Source organism: Culex quinquefasciatus, chromosome 2, assembly GCF_015732765.1.
Source record: "Culex quinquefasciatus strain JHB chromosome 2, VPISU_Cqui_1.0_pri_paternal, whole genome shotgun sequence".
In the NCBI taxonomy this organism is placed as follows: Eukaryota; Metazoa; Arthropoda; class Insecta; order Diptera; family Culicidae; genus Culex; species Culex quinquefasciatus.
In genome coordinates, this window is record NC_051862.1 from 177,868,554 (window position 1) to 177,888,866 (window position 20,313).

Here is a 20,313-nt window from a genome sequence, read left to right on the forward strand (position 1 = left end):
CTTTAATGAAAGTTGATAGGCACACTATAAATGGTTAGGCGCTTATACTTACATCAAACCCTACGTAATGTACCACCCCCGGCCGAGTTAAAATGCGTAACCGGAAAAGAAGGTGTGCATGCCTGGCACGAACACTCAAAGCGTGTTCTAGCGTGTTGCTCGTACTGACTCAGAGCAAGGGTGAGATGTAGGTGTAAGGGCAGTGCGTGTTCGTCGGGAACCTGGTGCATAAGATCGGCCAAGGCCCGTTCTTACACTGAAAATTGCGAATTGCGAATTGCGAATGATAAAACCTGTGATTTAAACGACTGTACAACATTGATTCACGGTTTTTAACTAATATGATCTTCCGAAATTTCATTACAAAATTTGTTACTTTTTTTCAAAAATCGAATTTTTGAAGTTAAATTACACAGAAAAAAAATCATGGTAATATTACATCTGGGAAGGTGTACATCTTTTATGTCAGAAAAAAATGTGTAATTTTATCTATGAAAATATGTAATTTTACCAATATTCTGATGTAATGTCGCTTTTTCAGTCTTAATTGAGGTAAAATTACATCATAAAAGAGGTAATATTCAACCTTCTAAAATTACCATTACACATTTTTTTGCTGTGTAAAGACCATTTTCACTTGAATATCAGTTAGGCCTCCACATTATGCATTTTTTTCTCAACTGACTTGCATTTCAGTTAAATTCATCAGAACTCACCACTAAATTAAGTAAATTTTTATGCCCCTAATAAGTGCTGTTTAGAAATGACGACAAGTATATCGTTGTTTGGCCCACACAGAAAAAAATTGTGTAAATTTTGAAGCTTTAATTTTGAAAGGTTGAATATTACCACTTTTATAATGTAATTTTACGTCAATTTAGACTGAAAATGTGACATTACAACAGAAAAGTGGTAAAATTACATATTTTCATAGGTAAAATTACACATTTTTTCTGACATAAAAGATGTACCGATGTACCCCTTTCCAGATGTAATATTACCATGATTTTTTTTCTTTGCATATTCGCTCCAACTGACGGTTAGAATACAATACATAATAATAAGTAAAGCACGTTTTCCAATTTCGAAACTCAAACTTTAGAAAATCATAGTCTCCATTTAGACTGCAAAATCGATTTGTCACTTATCAGTTAAAAGGCGAGTAGGAATCTCGCAATCGAGAACGCCAAAGCAATGCTGCGAACAAGCGAACAATTTATTTGTATTTATTAGTTATACAAGTTCCATGATTGAAGGGTGGATTTCTCTAAATTAATTACGCCGACGCGTTGAGTTTGACTGTCCAAAACGTTCTGAATTTATTGTAATCGTAAAAGTGTCCCAGAGCCTCCCACATGAGGTACTGAGGTTTTGCTTATTGAGCATTAACCCTCTACTGCCCAAATTTTTTTTCGGAAGTTTTTTATTTTTCCCGTGTTTTGGAGGTCATTTTTGAGCAACTTTTGTTCTACGAAAAACTTTACTTCTCTTGTTTTATGTTTTATTTTTAGTATTTTAATTTGCATTTATCTTGCTTAGTTTATGTTTGTTTTTGGTAGTATTTGGCCTATTCTACCACCTAATATAATTACATTTTGCCTATCTAATTTTTTCACGTTTTTACAGTTACTTTTTAAATTTTTTGCTTGTTTTTCACATTTTCCTCTATAGAATGGCACCATCATCATTTAAATTGAAAAAAAAAAATGCGTAGAGGCATAGTCTGGGACACTACAAAAATTACTGCATACTTCTTTTTACTGAAAATATTGGAAATGTTAGTACAAAACACAGCCAAAGTTGATCCCTAAAAAAAAAATACATTTTTTAAAACATTGGCAAAGTCACATAAAACAAGTTAAACTTTCCAACCCTAAAATTTTCCAAAATTTTCAGAGTTCTTCTTTTCAATGCTTTTTAAATATCAAAAATTGTTTGAAAAATTGATTTTTGGCGATTTTTTAGATCGAAGCCCGTCTAATGGCGGGGTTAGGTTTTTTTTTTTTTTTTTTCTTAACTTATTTTTATTAGGTCCTTTTAGGTGCTGTGACCAGGTTGGGACCGAGGATCAGTTAAACAATATATAATAACAAAACAAAACTCCTTAAATTCCATACTTGGAGATCATGTAACTGACGAGGGTTACTTGGTCCAAGCGGGTCTTGCAGGTCTTGAACCTGCCGATGTACTCGGAGAAAATCCCCCACAGCTCAGCCGAACTGTAGAGTACCTCCCCGGCTTCCTTCTCCGTGGCTCCACCGTCTCGGGGGCCACCTTGGCTGCTTCCTGCGGGTCGAGGGCGATCCTTCACTTTTCCGTCCGGAACTGCGCCCGGCAGCGGAGGGAACTCCGCCGGCGTGAACGCCGGAACTGCTGGACTCTGCTTCTCCGCCTTCCTTGCCGGCGGTTTTGGTTTCGACGCCTGCTGTCGCCGCTGGATGAAATCCGCACGCTTGGGGCAGCTGCGGTCCGTAGCTTCGTGGGCACCAGAGCAGTTGGCACACCGCTTTGGCTGGGCTTCCTGGACTTCGCACTCGTCCGTCTTGTGGGGACCCCCACAGTTGTTGCACCTCCCCTTGAGGTGACAATTCCTGGTTCCATGACCCAGCTGCAAGCAGTTCCTGCACTGGGTCACGTTCGGTCGCTTGTTCCGGTAGGCCTCCCACCGGATGTGAAATCTTCTCAAGCGCTTGATTTCACTCAGCTGCTTGAGGCTGGTGTACCCCTTGGGGAACGTAATAATGTACGGGGTTTCCTCTGACGAGGCGAACTCTCCCTTTCTCTTGATGGCGTGCACCTCCACAGCATCCAGGTTTTGCGATTCCTTGAGGGTCTTCTTGACGAATTCAGGTGAAGCCGACGGAAGTCCTCGGACGACGACGCGGAGTTGCCGCTCGCTTCGTTTCTCGTGGGTGTAGAACTCCACTTTGTTCGCAATCAAGTGGGCCCGCGCGGTCTCAAATCGCTCCTCGGAGGAACACAGCAATTTGATCCCAAACGGTGTTAGCTTGTAACTTGGCTTGGTTGTGCACGGCGACATTACAGTCCTCAGCTTGGCGTAGCTCGTATTCTTTACCACCAGAGGTGGTGGTTTCTTGGCCACTGGAACCACTGGAACCGGTGGGACGCTTCCTTTCCCGGCTGGGATACCATTGTTATTGTTGTTGTTTTTGTTCCCCGCCAGTGGACTGAACTTGTTGTTGTTGAGAAGATTCTCCTCTGAGCCATCCCCGACAACGGCTCCGTTGCTGGTCTTCCTCCGCTTCCCCGTTCCATTTACGGAACGAAACTCGTCCCCGTCGGAGGATTCTTCCACCTCCATCCGTAAGCACTGTGCCGCGCCACGAAAACAGCAGAAAAACAACCGCTGTCTCCGGCTGTCAGACGTAAACTGGCGGGGTTAGGTTGTAGAGGGTTAATCGAACTACTTGCTTTAATCGCGGCGTATAAATGAAGTTCGCAATTTTGCGGAAAGAAAATGTCCGTAATTTATTTATTTCTTTGAAATTAATCAATATCAAAAACATTTTTAAGGATTTTGAAAAACTTTTAACGACAATGGTTCTGAGAAAATCTATTAAATTTTTCTGAACTCTACCTTTAAACCTTTGGAAAATTGATCCAATCTCACCCCTTAGAGGGGGTGGCATTAGGTCAAAAGAAACTAAAATGATGCTGAAATACAAAGATGGGGTTTTTTTTAAATGTTTTTTACAACAAAAACTTATTCTGTGTCCAATAACACCGGTAAAACTGGTAGATTTTATCCTCCGGGGCCGCACCCGCCGCACCCGCCGCAGTCTTAGCGCAGATTTTCAGCATTTCCTCCATGGTCTTCTCATCGTGTCCATCCCGCAGGTACTCCCTCATCCGAGGAAGGTCAATGTCTCCGGTCTCGTTTGCGACCTTCATTTCCCGCGTCACACACAGGATAGCCCGCTTAAACAGTGGATCCTTGAGGGCCAGATCGCCGGAAATGCTGTGCTCTTCGTAGTGGACGGTGTCCTCGGGGATGTGCATGCTGATCGTGCAGTTCACAAACGTGGAGTGTAACTTTGCCTTCTGTTTACTGGTGAGGTTGGCCTGTAATTTGAGTTGAAATTAGAAGGGGTTTTGAGGGGAATTTACTGGATGGGGTACTTACCTGTGCGACTGCTACCAAGCAGAGAAGAGTTGCTACTAGCTTCATCATTGTTTGTTCATTCGTTTTGAGCAAGTTGGAGCTATTTATACTGAACAGGAGAACGGAAACTGTAATCATTTGGCACCTGACACTTAATAATTGCTTCTTGAAAGCTTGTCTAACTTTATTGTTTTGTCAAGTAATTTTATACGTCAGTGGAGGTGATTATTGGCCGAAGTTATTTTTCACTGGGTTTGGCATCATCTCAGAATCTATAGGAAGTTAGTTTTCTTTTTTTTTTCTTTTTATAAGAAGTCTAACATTTTATGGAGTGTGATAATTGTCAATTAAACAACAGTATCCGTGTCACAAGTCTTTATTGCTTCTGGGATGGTTTTTTCGCCGCACTTGAAACGCCTTCCCGTTAGATTTCGAACGTCTTCTTGGTGAAGAAGCACTGTCCGAAGGCGTAGATCTTGTCGTTGACCAGCTCGCCCTCCGGGTTCTTGCAGGTCTCCACGGCGCTGGCCACGGCCTCGCGGTCAAACTGGGGCGCCATGAACTCGACGATCTCCTGGCCGTTGACCGTGCCGTCCTGCTCGACGAAGCCCATCTTCATCAGCATGCAGGCGTAGAATTGCTAGAAGGGCGGAAAATTACTTGTAGTAAGTTTTTGAGGATTAGGTTCTTGTTGTGACAAACCTTGGACTTATCATCGTTCAGGGACAAATCTCCGTACATGGCCATTTGCAGAATTTTGGAATCCTCCGGAAAGTCCAGCTCCTTCTTGCAGATGTCCGAGTACTTGTTGATGGTCTCTTTTTGGGAGTCGTTGTAATCGGCCTGGAAAGATGCAAATCGAAATTATTTTAACATCCTAAGAAAACTGTTCAAATTAATGTTTTCGTTCAAACTTGACAACAAAAACAAGAAAAATTGTTGATGGTACAAATGTTTATTGATTTCAAAGCTATAATTTTCCTCAAATCTCAAAGCTCTTCTTGGCGAAGAAGCACTGCGCGAAGGCGTACGCCTTGTCCTGGATCAGCTTGCCCTCGGGGCTCTTGCAGGCGTCCACGACGGTGGTGACCGCGTCCCGGTCGTACTGCGGCGCCATAAACTCGACGATCTCCGGCCCGTTGATCGCCCCGTCCTGCTCCATGAAGCCCATCTTCAGCATCATGCAGGAGTAGTATTGCTGGAGAAGTTTCAGAACAAAGTATTTGAATGAATCGAATTTGTGTGATTTGAGATGGATTCGTTCAAACCTTGGACTTTTTGTCATCCCTGGATAAATCTCCGTACATGGCCATTTGTTGGATTTTGGACTCGGCTGGAATGTCCAGCTCCTTCTTGCAGATGTCCGCGTTCATGGTAAGGGTTTCCTTCTGGAAGTCGTTGTAATCGGCCTGGATTTTGCGGGTAAACGGGGTTAGCTAACCGTTTTTGCTTTAAGCTATAAAACCATTCGTGGAATGAACTTATTAAATATTCCTCAACTTCACGTATTCATATCGACTCAGAATACAAGTCTGAGCAAACCTATATATTTGATTATCTCGGCTTTGGCTAAACCAATTTTGTCTGGATTTGTTCCATTCGGTCCAGTTTCGAATCCCATGGCTTGGTATAAAACAGTGTAAAGTTTAATTTAGTTTGTATACGGATATTAGAGAAATCCAACGGTGGCGCGGTGACAGATTTGTCTGAAAACGCTATAAATAGTTTAGCAAACAAACAATTTGGGTGATGAAAAAAGATCGATTTTCAGATAACCTCAACAGTTCCAGCTCGAATGTCGAAAATCAACATTTTGACTTATGACCTCTAGCGGATTTCTTGGAAACTATCTTTTCATAGCTTTTAGTGTTGAGCTTTTTGCAAGCATTCAGGCGTAATAAAATACAAACAAGAAGCTTATGAAATTGATTTTGTTGGGAAGGTTTAAAAAGGTTTCATTATTTACAGTAAATTTTTTTATTGTCCTTTATTTTTTTTTCATTTTTGATTTTTTTCAAGTATAAAAAATCAGTGGATTGCGATGATGGTAGAAATTGACTGATTTTTCGTCATGATTTCAATCAAATTTTAATATTTTGAAACTCAGATAATTCCACAAAACTTAGAAGAGAAGCCACAACACTGAACTGAATTTTCAAATTGTAATTTGTAGCAATCTCAACTATTGTGAAAGTTGCAAATTTCAAAAGACTTTCGAGGAACTTACTAAACATCCACCAAATTTACCTTGCAAACGACCACCAGCGCCACCGCAACGGTCACAAACGACAGGAAGGACTGCATTTTTCCGCACAAAAATTTCACTTCTTTTACCTTAACTGCACAACTCTCAGCTGTAACTGTAGCAGAACGTCCTAGGCGCATCCCTTTTTATACAAGGGCTACGCAAAAAAGAAGGCCCAACTTCTATGCTGGTCGTAAACTGGTTTGGCTAGAAATGCAGAAATTCTCGATTATCATCTTACGCCAAGTTCACGCACCCACCCGGAGATCGTTGATCCCCGGTCTACACTCTTCGCCGATGGCATCGGATTGAATAAATGGACTTTAGTTAATTTCGAGCTTCATTTGCACTTTATTATCCGCGTCTACTCTACACTTCTTTAGATGTCGAAGGATTTGGACAGGAAGAAGCACTTGAAGAACGCGTTGGCCTTTTCGCCGACGGATTCGCCCTCGACGGTGGCGCACTTTTCGACCACTTCGGTGGACAGTTTACGGTCGAACTTGTCGGTCAGGAAGTCCAACAGCACTTCCTTCTGGATCGTGCCCTGCTCGTCGATAAAGTTCATCATTCGCATGGTGCAGCAGACGTATTTCTGAGGGGGGAAAAGTTTGAAAAGTTAGTTTTTTTTTTCATGATATTAACTACTGTTAAAAATGAACAAGTACCTTCTTGAGATCACCATTTTCAGCAAAGTCACCATACTGGACAGCTTTGGGAATGTCGGAATCCTCCGGAAGATCGAGCTTCTTCTTACACTTGGTGGCCACATCGTTAAGAGCTGCCTGTTGTTTCTCACTATACTCAGCCTGGAATTTAAATCAAATTTTACCTTATAAACTCAAAAAAACTTCACAAATGTTCACGAACCATGCAGAGTCCACACAGGACAAAAACCATAACCACACCAGTTGCAACCCTCATTCTGAAAAATAATTTAAGAGTTAAAAAGTACAACTATCGAGAAGGAAGTTTGAACCGACTTTGATGGAGCTGTTCAGAAGTGATTGGGCTTTTATATTAAATAGTCATCACGCGGAACCAAGTTTCGGAAGAAGCGAGTTCATCCAAAAAGAAGTCAACTGGTTTGGTTCGACAACTATCCATCATTATTGGGAACAGGTAGAGCAGTGAGATTAGGAGGCGCGCTGCATTGGGGTGAATTGGCAATTTGTTTAATGGATGGATAGTATATAAGGTTTCGTGAAATTAGAAAATTAATAATATTATCAAAAATATGAATAGTTTTATTTTCTGTAAGTTTTTTGAAAACTTTTTCTTACTCTTGTCTATTCCATAATTAAAAGTAATAATGTTTTCGATTGAATTACGATGTAAAACACAGCTGAAAGGAACACCAAAACTCTGTTATGTAGCTAAATGAACTCATTGTTACTTGATTATTCACAAATAAAAACGAATTGAATTGAAATTGAATAGTTTTACAATAAAGAGGTTTAAACCTGCAAATTAATAATTATGATATTTTTATAAATTTTACAATAAATACATATCATCTAAAAAAAATAACAAAATACCATAAATAAAATTATCACAGAAAATAATCACCGATACATAACATTTCTACCCCATCGACGTTCGCTTTGTTTCTGTTTCTGTCCCAAGCTAAAAGTGCTGAATCATGCTTACAATGCTAGAGAGCACGGAACATTGGTGAAAATGTTTCTGCAACTGGTTGTCGTAGTCCGATATAAAAATAATCCAAAAAGCATTAAGCAAGTCGGAAGACAAACAAGATTGTGGGTTTTAGTCGTGTAGTGTACCATTTCAATTGCATTACAAAATGTAATTTGAGTAGTTTTACATGATTTCGCATTTTTTTCGCGATTTTTAAATTTTCATTTTTTGATTTAGATTGCAAACTTTGTCCAAAGAAATCATTTTGCATCATTATTTTTTTCCATACCATTCTCCATACAATTTTGGGGGCTGATCATACAAATTGGATGCAAAGGGGATTTTCTGATTGATTTGGTGTTTTCGGCAAATTTGTTTGTAATTTCCGATTTTGAGTTAACTTTTTATCACAAAAGTTTAATTAAAAAAAAACATATTTTTTAAATCTTTGATTTTTTAATATGTTTTAAGGTACATTTTTTTAAAATAATAAAGTACATTTCATTTTTTAAATAAAATTTACCGTCAAGGGTCCTGATTGCTCAAAATCAACCACTCCACTCGCGAGCACAAATAGCAGGCGACGCGATACTGCCCTGATGAATTCCTACCGTTTGTCTCTTTCACACCATTTGCTCCCGAACACTCTTTTTCTAATCTCCTTCTCTCTCTGATCGGCTCAGTCTCCGAACGGCTCAGGCAAACCGAACGTCGCCGATCACTCTGAACTGAACACATTTTTTCTCTGATGCGCTGCGTTATACTCATTGATTTGGGTTGCCTAAAATCAATGTTATCATTTAAATTGTGCACTTATTTTGATTTCATAACATTATAGACACCATTCAAAAAATCTTCCACCAAGAAAAAATCAAATTGATGGCAAACTAAGGGCGTGGAGACAAAAAGACTGCCGCGCTGGCATTTTGTGAGAATGGCTCTTCGCTGAGCATGGTTGTGTGTGAGTGTCGTCGAGCGACGGAGAAGGCAAATATTTTCACGATGTAATTGTTCGCTGAGTGAACAGTTCGGGCCACTCGCTAGCTGCTTGCGAGTATCATTCGCTCATGAATGCTAGCGGGTAGGAATAGGCGACAAATGGATAGGCGATGAGTGAGTGGTTTATGTTCATTGAACCGAAAATCAGGACCCTTGTTTACCGTTTCCAAGTTATAGCTACTTTAAGGTATAAATTTTCGATTTTTAAAGGTTTCTTGAGTATAAAAAAGCACCTCTGAAACTTTGAAAATCGGGCAATTAGTTTATGTGACCTCTCAAAGAATTTAAAACGATGAATAAAATTTCTAAGTATTGCCTAATTATCCTGTAATTTTTAACTGTCGATTTCTCGGAAACTATTGGTGGGTAATTCTCTACCAACTCACACGAAATCGGGAAAAGTTACCCTTCTTCGATTTGCGTGAAACTTTGTCCTAAGGGGTAACTTTTGTCCCTGATCACGAATCCGAGGTCCGTTTTTTGATATCTCATGACGGAGGGGCGGTACGACCCCTTCCATTTTTGAACATGCGAAAAAAGAGGTGTTTTTCAATAATTTGCAGCCTGAAACGGTGATGAGATAGAAATTTGGTGTCAAAGGGACTTTTATGTAAAATTAGACGCCCGATTTGATGGCGTACTCAGAATTCCGAAAAAACGTATTTTTCATCGAAAAAAACACTAAAAAAGTTTTAAAAATTCTCCCATTTTCCGTTACTCGACTGTAAACATGTTTGGAACATGTCATTTTATGGGAAATTTTATGTACTTTTCGAATCTACATTGACCCAGAAGGGTCATTTTTTTCATTTAGAACAAAATTTCGTGTTTTTTCTAACTTTGCAGGGTTATCTTTTAGAGTATAACAATGTTCTACAAAGTTGTAGAGCAGACAATTACAAAATTTTTGATATATAGACATAAGGGGTTTGCTTATAAACATCACGAGTTATCGCGATTTTACGAAAACAAGTTTTGAAAAATTTACTTTTTGCGTTTCTTTTTGTTTCGTCGTCCGTGCTTGTCGCGGGTGACCATGAACGGCCATGATCGATGACGACCAACTTTTTCAAAACTTTTTTTCGTAAAATCGCGATAACTCGTGATGTTTATAAGCAAACCCCTTATGTTTATATATCAAAATTTTTGTAATTGTCTGCTCTACAACTTTGTAGAACATTGTTATACTCTAAAAGATAACCCTGCAAAGTTAGAAAAAACACGAAATTTTGTTCTAAATGAAAAAAATGACCCTTCTGGGTCAATGTAGATTCGAAAAGTACATAAAATTTCCCATAAAATGACATGTTCCAAACATGTTTACAGTCGAGTAACGGAAAATGGGAGAATTTTTAAAACTTTTTTAGTGTTTTTTTCGATGAAAAATACGTTTTTTCGGAATTCTGAGTACGCCATCAAATCGGGCGTCTAATCTTCTTTATATATAAAAAAAATCGACGGTTTTGTTCGAACGCGCATCAGTTGATAACGGGAAGTCGGATCGGAGTGCTCTTTACTGCGTTGGGTTCGTATAAGCCCAAGGAAGGTTCTTACGCTAAAGAGTGACAACTTTGGCCACTCTTGAACCGATTCCGGAAGATCTGCAGATTGTATGGGAAAAGTTGCGTAAAATCAAATTTTGATCACAGGAGGCTAAAAACGTCAAGAAGTGAAAAAATGACAAGACGAAGTTTGTCGGGGTTAGCTTGTTTTACATAAAAGTCCCTTTGACACCAAATTTCTATCTCATCACCGTTTTAGGCTGCATCTTATTGAAAAACACCTCTTTTTTCGCATGTTCAAAATTGGAAGGGGTCGTACTGCCCCTCCGTCACGAGATATCAAAAACGGACCTCGGATTTGTGATCAAGGACAAAAGTTACCCCTTAGGACAAAGTTTCACGCAAATCGAAGAGGGGTCGGGGCAACTGCTGTGTGAGTTGGCGGAGAATTACCGATGGTCCGATTTCAAATGTTAAAAAATAACTTTTGCGAAATTTAGGATTTAGGATTCTGACCAGCCTCTAAAAATTGTTTGAAGTCTTTTATGGAAAAACTAATGATGCAAAATGACTTCTTTTGACGAAGGGAATGCAATGACGAAGTTTCGTCCAAATAAAATAAATCAAAGAAATCGTAGGGAACCACTCATTTTTTGATACAAATCTATCTTAGAAATCCGTAACCATTCACATAACTTAACCAATTCTTTATTGAGCAACGATTTTTTTACGAAATACTTCAATTCTTTTTTTCTGTATTTTTTTAGTTTATTACATAATTTGAATTTTATTGGTAGTATTTTGCATGTTTTATTGTTTTTTTCAGTCACATTTTTTTCTTTTTTAGTGATTTTCACATTTTTTCGCAAAACAATACAGACCCAAATTATTCAACAAATGTGATGATTTCAAAATCACATTGGTGTATTTTTGGTCTTTCAAATTGGCCGCTGATTTGTTGATTAATGGAAAAAAGTATTCCGCTTATCTGTCTATGAATGTGTTAAGACATAGCCTAGGACATACACAAATAGTTGTATACTTATTTTTATTGCAAATATTGAAGATGTAGATCAAAAACACATTCAATGTTGACGCCTGTAAAATAATATTATAAGAATCCGTTTATTTGGTAAACATAAAATTGATGTTTTGATTTTTCTGGATTTCTGTACAGCCCTTTCAAAATAAAAATTACATTTGCTGGAACACATTTCATCTTTTTGAAGCGGCTGTATAGAGTTCCAGGAAGTTTAAAACTTCTATATATTTTGAAATTATCGCAAGATGTTTATCTGTTCGTTTATGATGTTGACATGAAAGATTTCTGAGTTGATTGTAGATAACTGCACTGAGTAATGCAATCATATAATGAGCCTGTTTCAACAAAAAAACCTGTTTTGAGTGAGAAATCACTGTTTTCTGTTAATGATTGAGTTTATCATTAATTAAAATGAGTTTTTCTTTGTTGCCTGGTCAGAAAACATTTTTTTTTATCTTGAGCCTTTTATTATATTTTTATTTATTATTGTCGAAATATGACACGTTTATTCTGGATTATTGCGTAAATTTCAAAAAAAAAGTAATTAAAAAAGATTACATATCATATAAAAGAAAATAAAGGCCTATCTACAATAAACTTACGCAACTTTTTGCGGTTTACGACCATTTCCACCACAAAAACCTGCGTAAATTAAACTGTAAATGAACCTTAACTTTTAACACCGACTTAAACGATGCTGAATTTTTTGTTAGTCTGGAAGCACTTGACAGATTCCTTCATTCTTTCCAGCAGCGTGGACTCCTCGCGTTGTTCGAAACACTGATCGATCACATCGATGATGTCCTGTCGGTCGAAGGCGTTGCTTTTCAGCAGGAAATCCTTCATCCTTTGTGTTTTGAACTTTTCCTCCGCATCTATCAGGTCATATTTGCGGGCAACACAAAGCAAAAATTTCTGTAATTTTTAATGAGGATAATTTAGTTACACTTCTATTAAAGACAACAACCGCCCACTTACCACATCGTCTTCAGTGTAAGAAATTTCATTCTTAACCGAACGTAGCAGCAAATCGGAATCCTCTGGCAGACCGAGCTCCGGATAGCAGGACTTTGCGAGGTTGGCAAGGATTTTCGCCTGCTCTGGATTGAACTGGGCCTGGAATGGGAATAGATTAATAATTGAGAACAATCGTAGGAAAGTCTTCCCAGGATTACCAAGCAGCTGCAGCCCAGGCACAGAATCGTCAAAGCTACTAGAAGTTTCATCGTGATCGATCTGATCAATGTGCACTCCTTTGCGGTACTGACGAACTCCCGCACAATACTCAGCTTTAAATGCAGTTCACTCTATCAGTTTGACCTTTGAATGACTTTTACGAACAATACTTTGCTACATTGGTTGAACAGAGTTAGAACAGTGTTCAGCATATACTTAATGTTAACTTGAGTTAATGTCCGTAATTTCCGGGTTGGTTGCAAAACTTGAGAATCAGCCTTGAAAGATAAGACAATAGGATCTTTCATAGTAAAAATAATTGTTGTAAAAACAAATCCATGAATCCAATTAGGGCGACCAAAAAAAAAGTTTCGTGTCACACTTCTTTCGATTTCTTAGGCAAAATTAGATATATAGATATTAGGGGGGGGTCCAAATCCGGGCTTTCTCGGGGCTTACCCTTGAAATCAAAGATTGACTCATCACTAGGCTAAATTCCAAATTTGAGCTCATCCTGACCCCGGGAACCCCTTACTCTAATCGCTTGAAGTTTGTATGGGAATAATCGTCAAATTGTATGGAGAAAAGCATGGATCTTTGGCAAAATAACTCAATGACTTATCTGCCTCGCCGACCAAAGCTTGTTTGCTCAAGATTGGTTGGAAGTCGATGTATGGTATGACCCTTATTGGAGATTTGCTGTTTCAATTAACAAATGAACACATTTGCTTATCTTTGAGCTCCTAATTAATTTGGAGGAACTATTCTCTCGACCACGTATTTTGGGTGTGAGAATATCAAACATAACAAGAATCTGGACATTTTTTTTAAATCAAAAATTATTCTTTTTTTTAAATCAATACATTTTAACCAATCATCCCATGCAAATAACACACATATACACAATTTTGTCTAGAATGGTCACTCTATTTTCACTATGATAGTTTTCAGTATTCATTATCAGTATTATCATTATGCCGATGCACGTCTGAAGAAAACTGAAGCTATTTTTGACCAGTACTCATTCAAAAATTGTTGGAAAATATATTTGAAGGATATTTTTTCCAACTTCATTCCAAACGACAAAACAAAAATCAATGACTTCAGAATTGAATTAGGATTGAAATAGGTGATTTTTCCTAAGTACTTAATAATAGGAACATAAACAAATCTCCTGATGAGGCTAAGTAAAATTTCGATGTCTCTGTGCTCTCTTACGCTAACTAGATAGGAAAATCAGCAAGCTTAGTAAAAGAGAGCATAGAGGCATCGATTTGTTATTTTAAGGAACGCATAATACTTATTTTAAATTTGATTAAACTGTAGAAATGATCTTATTTTACTACGATGAAATTTACAATTATTTAAGCTATTTTTGAAAATGTAACCCTCGGCCTTATATTTATCTTATTTTATTTCTTTCAGATAACTTTCATGATCATGCAAAATTTGGTAAGTATTATATTGGTTTGTAGTTATATAAACATGTTTAGAGAGGAACTATGAGTTCTGAAAAATCTATTCAAATTCGAGTCAATTATTTATTCAAATTAAATAAAGTTATCGAAGATTTTTTATTTTTTTCCAGAAGATTGTGAGAAAATCAATTTCTGACTCATATTTTTATCAGTTATTTTTAAAGTCAAAATCAAACCATCCACATTAACGACCCCCGGGTCTTTTGTGGTCTCTATTGCAAGTTTCTGCTCGAACCTAGGAGTCCGAAGGCTTGAATGGGGAGAGCACACAAACCTCTTTCTACTCCAAGGAACCTTCCACCCCAGTGTTTGAACTGACGACCTTTGGATTGCGAGTCCAACCGCCGCCAGCGATTCCACCGGAGTAGGCTTGGTTTGGTGTGTTGTTTGTTCTTATGACATGGAGACGACTCCTACACCTGGAATGACTTAACGGCCTAACAACCAAGGCCGGGACCGACATTTTACTTCCTCATCCGATGGAAGGTTGGAGCAGATGGGAATCGAACCCAGAATCATCCGCTTACAAAGCGGACAGCGTAACCATTCGGCCACTATTATATTTTTATAATTTTATATTTTTATATTTTTAAAGTAAAATGGTTAAATCTCATTCATTAGAAAAGTCTTCAAATGTTTTTAAAAGTTGCGCTCCTTTAATCTTGTTTTCAATCATTTTTCGTGACTTAGGTCATATGTTATTTTTCTCAAGTAAGTTATGTATTATTGTTCCAGAAAGAGATTTCTCCGCTTCTTGTTTACTATCTTGGTGTATTTGATTTCGAGGACATTAAGGGAATAGAAATATTTCATTGGGGGTTATGAACACCTTTTTTAAAACATTTTATCCGCTATGACTTCAGAAAAGTCGCTGAAATCGATGGATTCATGTACATATCTATCAATTTTCTTGTAAATATGCCTTGAGAGACTCTAAATTGCATATTTCATCAATATTTGACATCCAATAAAATGTTTCCGATCTAAATTTAATAGATTTGTAGCCTTCTTAGAAATTATACCAAAATCAAGGCACGAAGAACCTTGAAAGAACTGTAACATACTGCCCGGATATAAATGTGAGCATTAAAGGATTCATAGTAACTTAGAATATTTAATTAAAGCCCAAAATTTTCGAAGCAAACAGATTGTAGAGAACAGTTTGCAGAACAAGTTCCCTAAAAAAGTATCAGTTTTGGTTCAATATGAGCAGAGATATGCCCAATATTGTAAATTAAAAAGTGATTTCCTCTAAAATTTCTGGATTTTTTTACTGAGTTTTTTTAAATGAATGTAATATAATGATTTTCATGAATAACATCAAAATATGTATAATTTTCATGTTTCAACTATATTTTATCTTCATAACAATTATCTTAGTAGGCAGTATTCATCGTCGTCCCGCCCGTGTGGATCAATCGGACCGCGCACAGGCTCACAATCCATAGGTTGCTGGTTCGAATCCCGCGGCGGGCGCTCTAAAATTCTTTGTGTAAATATGGGTATTCGGCGCCGTCGCTCCGTGTCATACTCTAGTACACTTAGGAGCCCAGGGCGGCGGAGTCCTTGTAGTTAAAAAGGAAGACACTACACGGAGAGACTGGCCGGGGCAAATCTAAGAAAATCTTGGTTAATTTAACTAAAAGTATGGGTTAATTTTTTACACAGCTTTTTTTCAACAATCGATTGTTGATTTTGTTAACCCGAAATTGCTGACCACCGGTCATTAAAATTAACTAAAAAAATACTTGGAATTGCCATTTTTGTTGGTTAAATGGCCGAAAAAAATTCTAGCAGTCGACTGCTAGAATATTTTTTTCAGAAAATTAACTAAAAAATTCATGTTTTCAGCTGAAATATTGTGGAATATTCTGTTAAAAACTGGCTGGGAAATGTTTTTCAACTATTTTTCAACCATTTTTTTTCGTTGTATTAACCGAAATATTTTTGCATGCAGCAAATTATTAGTATTTTATAACAAAACATTTCTTAATTAGACATAATTTATGTAAGTGTTGAAATATATTTTCTTTAATTATCTAACAATATAGGCTTGGCCGAATTTCTAGCTATATTTTAACTATTGTCTTACTTGAATACAGAAAAATATTCGTACATGTAGTCAATAATTAGCTGTTGTTAGCAATATTTTTATTGAATTTGCAGTAAATTTTGTAATAATGCCTCACAAATTAATGCTGAGTGTTTTTATTTTCGCATTTATTCTGCCTAAAAATTCAAAGTTTTGTACTAATTTGTTTTTTTGCATGAAGTTGTTAAGTTACTGTTAAAAGCATCAAAACAAAACTTTTTTTAACTGTTGTTATAAAACATGTAAAGTTTGATTAATGTTTTTAAAAATACGTTGCATTAAACTAAAAATAATGAAAAAGCATATTACAAATTTTGTTAAACATATTAAAAAAAGATGTTTAATTTAACATGAATTCCTGAAAAATAGAAATCGAGCAAAATTTTCACCAAGTTTTAAGCTTATATTTTTATTATGTTGTATAAAATTAAGTGTTGTATCCACTTACCATCACTGTGAAATCATCCGATAAGTCATCATCATCTACAATGGTCTCAGGTTTAGTTATTTTTCTTGTGGTTGGACACAGAATTTTGCTGCAAATAGACATGTGACATGTATTAGTAATTTAATACAAAATTCTTAATTTCGGCTATAAACTGAAAAAAGGAACGTAAATAAATGAAATTATATTGAGGAAAGAAGAAATATCAATAATGCTACTTACCAAGGTTGCATTATTTAACAATTACTTTTGGCAACAAACTTTCATTGCATTTGATTCAATTTATACAACGTACTCCGATTCCTGAAAAAAATATTTTGAGTTTTACTTACCAGTTTATTGAGCAGTCATATTGCAACAAAACTTTCAAGATAATAATTATCTACTTTTATATATTTTAGATATTTTTTTTATATTTTACTTCATCTCTATTTTTTATGTTGTTTATGTTGCGTACACATGGCATTTCTATGTATTTTATAATTGATGATTCTGAAAAAAATAATGATTCATTAAGATTTTATCCGTCGTAAGCACGAAGCTTTTTAATTATTCAGTTTTTTAATAAGAATCACATTAGATAGATTATTGTGCAAAAATAAACCCATACTTACTTGGATTAACCAACATTTTGTTAAATTTGCTCGGGCTGCTCTATCCGTGAAGAGTCGGCCCACATTTTCCTTCTTTTGCCCTCTCGTTCCATCAAACATTCTTCTAACGTGTTCAACTCACTCGCATTGGAGGTCCTCATGGCGAAGGATGTCCTCTTGCTCTTCATAGTTTATCACCTGCAAAGAAATCATCAACAAACCTACTCACCAGAGTTCCACCTCCCCAGTTGCAACACTTTGATGTGCCACTTCAACATTAGCTAAATAGTGTAATTGTCACCTTTCACATCCTCTCACTTCATAATTAACAACACAAACTCAACAAATCGACCACTCTCGTTCGAATCCTCACTTCAAATGACAGACGTAAACAAACCCAAGTTCATCTTTTAAATATTCAACCAAATGTAAATTATATTCAACCAACAAAATTTTTGATTTTCCTAAAACCAAAGCTAACAGTCGAGCACGTTCATTCGAGTTCGGGAAATCTGTTAGCTTTTTGCCTCTAGCATTTTCAACAAACAGGTTATTAAATTAATACTAAATTTTAGTTATTTTAGCGGAATATTGGCAGTAACAAGTACGTTTTTGTTAAAATTTACGAAAGTAAAATCAACAATTTTAATTGTTAAAATTTCTGGGCACGGTCTCTCCGTGTAGTGGTTGGTACTAGCAATGGTGGCCGACAGCTATAAAGTCAACTTCGTTTTTCAGTATTCATCGTGTGAAAGGGAATTTAATCCAGACATTTTGGAGAAAGTCAGTTTTTATTTTACGAAATTGGGCATGTATCTGCTTATACTGAACCAAAACTGATAATTCCATGTTGAAATTTGTTCTGAAAATGGATTTTGACAATTGATTGCTCCAAAAATGTTTGAAAATGTAATGGTGTAATATGGCATAATTTTGGGAACCTTTTGAGTAAAAACAGAAAAAAACTAGCTTTTAATGAAATAATAATTTTATTGTTTAACGCTCAAATTTGTATCCGAACAATATGTTGCTGTATTTTCAAGAGAAATTGTATACAGAAAAAAAAGTTTTTTTTCGTTTTTTTTTCATCCAGCTTTGATTTTGTGGTAATTGTTGCTACAGGATTCACTGTTTAACTCTGAGTTGAAAGCAGTTTTCAATTTTGCCTTTGAACCTGTGATAAGGGCAGCTTAAATATTCTTTGAAAAGATTATCAGTTTTAAAATGGTGAATTTAATAGAAACTTTATTTCCATGATTACACTTCTACAGAGAAAACTTCTTATGGTCCCAAAAGCACCGATAAAATTTAACGGCTCTATCAAGCATTTTATCCAATACACTGTCCTTTTCCAAACAAAAATCAATAAGATCTTCCAGTTGTTTTCGGTCAAGTTGCGCGTTTTGCACGAAGAAATTTACAACCTTTTCGGAGTGATAAATATTTTGCAAATCCAACCAGCCTGCTTCCCGGTGATAGCAGAGGATGTATTCCTGAAAAAAAAATATGTTTGAAATTTGAAAACAAAGTTTTAATTTAGTCAAAAACTTACAGCTTCCTGATTGTTGTACGTTAAATTTTTATGATAAAAAATCCTATCGACCAAATCCGAATCCTTTGGGATGTCCAGCTGTGTGTAGCACACCCTGGTGATGTCCATTATTTGACGAAGCTGGTCTTTGGTGAACTCAGCCGTGGAGCAGCTGAGACAGAGCGCGAAGAAACACACTTCAAGCCACTTCATGTTGCTCGTGCTTCTAAGTTGAACTCTGGAACGGCACTGAAAGAAGTTCGTTCTGCTGCTGTTTGGCTTACCTTCGAAGATGTGGATAGAATGATCTAACTTGTTTGTGTTTGGTACACGGAAAGAAAAAAAATATTTTTTTTTGTTAGCATACGATGAAGACATTGCTGAGCAGATTAATGATTTTCGTTGAAATAGAAAAGCTTTAATTTTTTTCGGATTTTTAAGACTTCCGTGTACAGAAATGCAACAGAAGAAAAGGCATGCACAAAAAATATTAATTTATTGAAAATAAATTTCGCGATTCACCATGATAACTTTAAACAAATAAATTGGCTCATTAAATGCACATTACAGTTCAAAATCCATCTGATTGAAAAAGCACTGGTAGTACTTCCAGGTCCGTTCGAGAACATCGCCCTTTTGCTTGACGCATTTGGTCACGAGACGACGAACCTTGTCGGTGTCATACTTATCCGCCAAGAACTGCACGATTGGCTCCGGCAGGATGTTCCCCTCGGAGTCCATCAGCTCGAGCTTTTTCATGGCACAAACCATGTACTCCATGTCGGTCTGTTTGGCACCTCGATTGTACAGGACTCGTTCGATGACGTCGTCGTCGTTCGGGATGGAAAGTTCCTTCATGCACTGCTTGCCGGCTTTCATGACCGCCTTAATCTCCTGCTTGCTGTAGTCGGCCTATTTTTTATTAAAGAAAAAAATGGAAAGAATAATTACAAAAATATTTTTTAAGCTAAAGTTAAAACTTACCAGGCATGCCGAAAGGCAGCAGAGAACCAAAATCAGAACTTTCATTGCAGTGCGGTGGTGATCGTCCTCTTCGAAGGTTGGCTACGGAGTGATAGCTTGCTCAAAATGCGAGGTTTTAAACGATTTTTTATTGGGAGTGATTGGATGTTGGCCACTTATCACGCGATTGTATTTTTTTGGAAACAACAACGCAATTTAACTTACCCTGCTACAGAAAAGTGATTTGAACAAAAAAACAGGATTACACTGAAAAAAAAACAAGTATGGTTAGTTCAAAATTAAAATAAGAATTTTCTTCACAATTTACACGAAATATTTGACTACTTTACGACTTAGAATCAATGGTCAATGTAAAACGATGTTATTAAATTTTATTTTGTAACGAATGAACAACTGAAAAGCGAGATCCATCAAATTTATCAAAATATTTTTCATTTGAAAATCTGAAAAATTAACACGAATTGT

The 20,313-nt window shown here is 36.8% G+C and overlaps 6 protein-coding genes across 7 annotated transcripts in view; 1 reads left to right on the plus strand and 5 right to left on the minus strand.

Annotated features, from left to right (window-relative positions):
• LOC6033152 overlaps positions 1-20,313 on the plus strand; it is a 165,053-nt gene that overhangs the window by 87,770 nt on the left and 56,970 nt on the right. Inside the window, exon 3 of the mRNA XM_038251428.1 lies at positions 14,151-14,177. The gene's annotated coding sequence lies outside the window, so the exon portion shown is untranslated. The remainder of the gene's footprint in view (positions 1-14,150; positions 14,178-20,313) is intronic.
• LOC119766413 lies at positions 3,697-4,192 on the minus strand. The gene is made up of 2 exons (XM_038250947.1): positions 4,145-4,192; positions 3,697-4,083 (listed from the first exon to the last, which is right to left on the minus strand). The coding sequence occupies exons 1-2, from the start codon at positions 4,190-4,192 to the stop codon at positions 3,712-3,714; spliced, it is 420 nt and encodes a 139-aa protein (XP_038106875.1). The 3' UTR covers positions 3,697-3,711.
• LOC6033162 lies at positions 4,492-6,480 on the minus strand. Of its 2 annotated transcripts, none has more exons than XM_038251430.1 (3): positions 6,371-6,480; positions 4,826-4,966; positions 4,492-4,763 (listed from the first exon to the last, which is right to left on the minus strand). In XM_038251430.1, the coding sequence occupies exons 1-3, from the start codon at positions 6,425-6,427 to the stop codon at positions 4,548-4,550; spliced, it is 414 nt and encodes a 137-aa protein (XP_038107358.1). In that variant the 5' UTR covers positions 6,428-6,480; the 3' UTR covers positions 4,492-4,547. The 2 variants fall into 2 exon arrangements, with proteins under 2 accessions (XP_038107358.1, XP_001843650.2); XM_001843598.2 differs by lacking the exons at positions 4,492-4,763; positions 4,826-4,966 and adding exons at positions 5,092-5,321; positions 5,392-5,532.
• On the minus strand, positions 6,709-7,341 carry LOC6033161. Its single transcript, XM_001843597.2, has 3 exons — positions 7,239-7,341; positions 7,037-7,177; positions 6,709-6,963 (listed from the first exon to the last, which is right to left on the minus strand). Exons 1-3 carry the CDS (start codon positions 7,290-7,292, stop codon positions 6,748-6,750), a joined length of 411 nt encoding a protein of 136 aa, XP_001843649.2. The 5' UTR covers positions 7,293-7,341; the 3' UTR covers positions 6,709-6,747.
• Positions 12,016-12,831, minus strand: LOC6033160. The gene is made up of 3 exons (XM_001843596.2): positions 12,725-12,831; positions 12,528-12,665; positions 12,016-12,464 (listed from the first exon to the last, which is right to left on the minus strand). Exons 1-3 carry the CDS (start codon positions 12,773-12,775, stop codon positions 12,237-12,239), a joined length of 417 nt encoding a protein of 138 aa, XP_001843648.2. The 5' UTR covers positions 12,776-12,831; the 3' UTR covers positions 12,016-12,236.
• Positions 19,384-19,959, minus strand: LOC119766590. The gene is made up of 2 exons (XM_038251433.1): positions 19,849-19,959; positions 19,384-19,776 (listed from the first exon to the last, which is right to left on the minus strand). Exons 1-2 carry the CDS (start codon positions 19,891-19,893, stop codon positions 19,429-19,431), a joined length of 393 nt encoding a protein of 130 aa, XP_038107361.1. The 5' UTR covers positions 19,894-19,959; the 3' UTR covers positions 19,384-19,428.

Bases quoted from the DNA above. Each gene is read 5' to 3' on its own strand.
- LOC119766413 (XM_038250947.1), bottom strand. From the start codon at position 4,192: ATGATGAAGCTAGTAGCAACTCTTCTCTGCTTGGTAGCAGTCGCACAG. The intron at 4,084-4,144 runs GTAAGTACCCCA...CTCAAATTACAG, and splicing joins GCTTGGTAGCAGTCGCACAG to GCCAACCTCACCAGTAAACA.
- LOC6033162 (XM_038251430.1), bottom strand. From the start codon at position 6,427: ATGCAGTCCTTCCTGTCGTTTGTGACCGTTGCGGTGGCGCTGGTGGTC. The intron at 4,967-6,370 runs GTAAATTTGGTG...GCATCTTTCCAG, and splicing joins CGCTGGTGGTCGTTTGCAAG to GCCGATTACAACGACTCCCA. The intron at 4,764-4,825 runs GTTTGTCACAAC...CCGCCCTTCTAG, and splicing joins TGAACGATGATAAGTCCAAG to CAATTCTACGCCTGCATGCT.
- LOC6033161 (XM_001843597.2), bottom strand. From the start codon at position 7,292: ATGAGGGTTGCAACTGGTGTGGTTATGGTTTTTGTCCTGTGTGGACTC. The intron at 7,178-7,238 runs GTTCGTGAACAT...TTTAAATTCCAG, and splicing joins TCCTGTGTGGACTCTGCATG to GCTGAGTATAGTGAGAAACA. The intron at 6,964-7,036 runs GTACTTGTTCAT...TTCCCCCCTCAG, and splicing joins AAAATGGTGATCTCAAGAAG to AAATACGTCTGCTGCACCAT.
- LOC6033160 (XM_001843596.2), bottom strand. From the start codon at position 12,775: ATGAAACTTCTAGTAGCTTTGACGATTCTGTGCCTGGGCTGCAGCTGC. The intron at 12,666-12,724 runs GTAATCCTGGGA...TTCCCATTCCAG, and splicing joins GCCTGGGCTGCAGCTGCTTG to GCCCAGTTCAATCCAGAGCA. The intron at 12,465-12,527 runs GTAAGTGGGCGG...TAAAAATTACAG, and splicing joins CTTACACTGAAGACGATGTG to AAATTTTTGCTTTGTGTTGC.
- LOC119766590 (XM_038251433.1), bottom strand. From the start codon at position 19,893: ATGAAAGTTCTGATTTTGGTTCTCTGCTGCCTTTCGGCATGCCTG. The intron at 19,777-19,848 runs GTAAGTTTTAAC...AATAAAAAATAG, and splicing joins GCTGCCTTTCGGCATGCCTG to GCCGACTACAGCAAGCAGGA.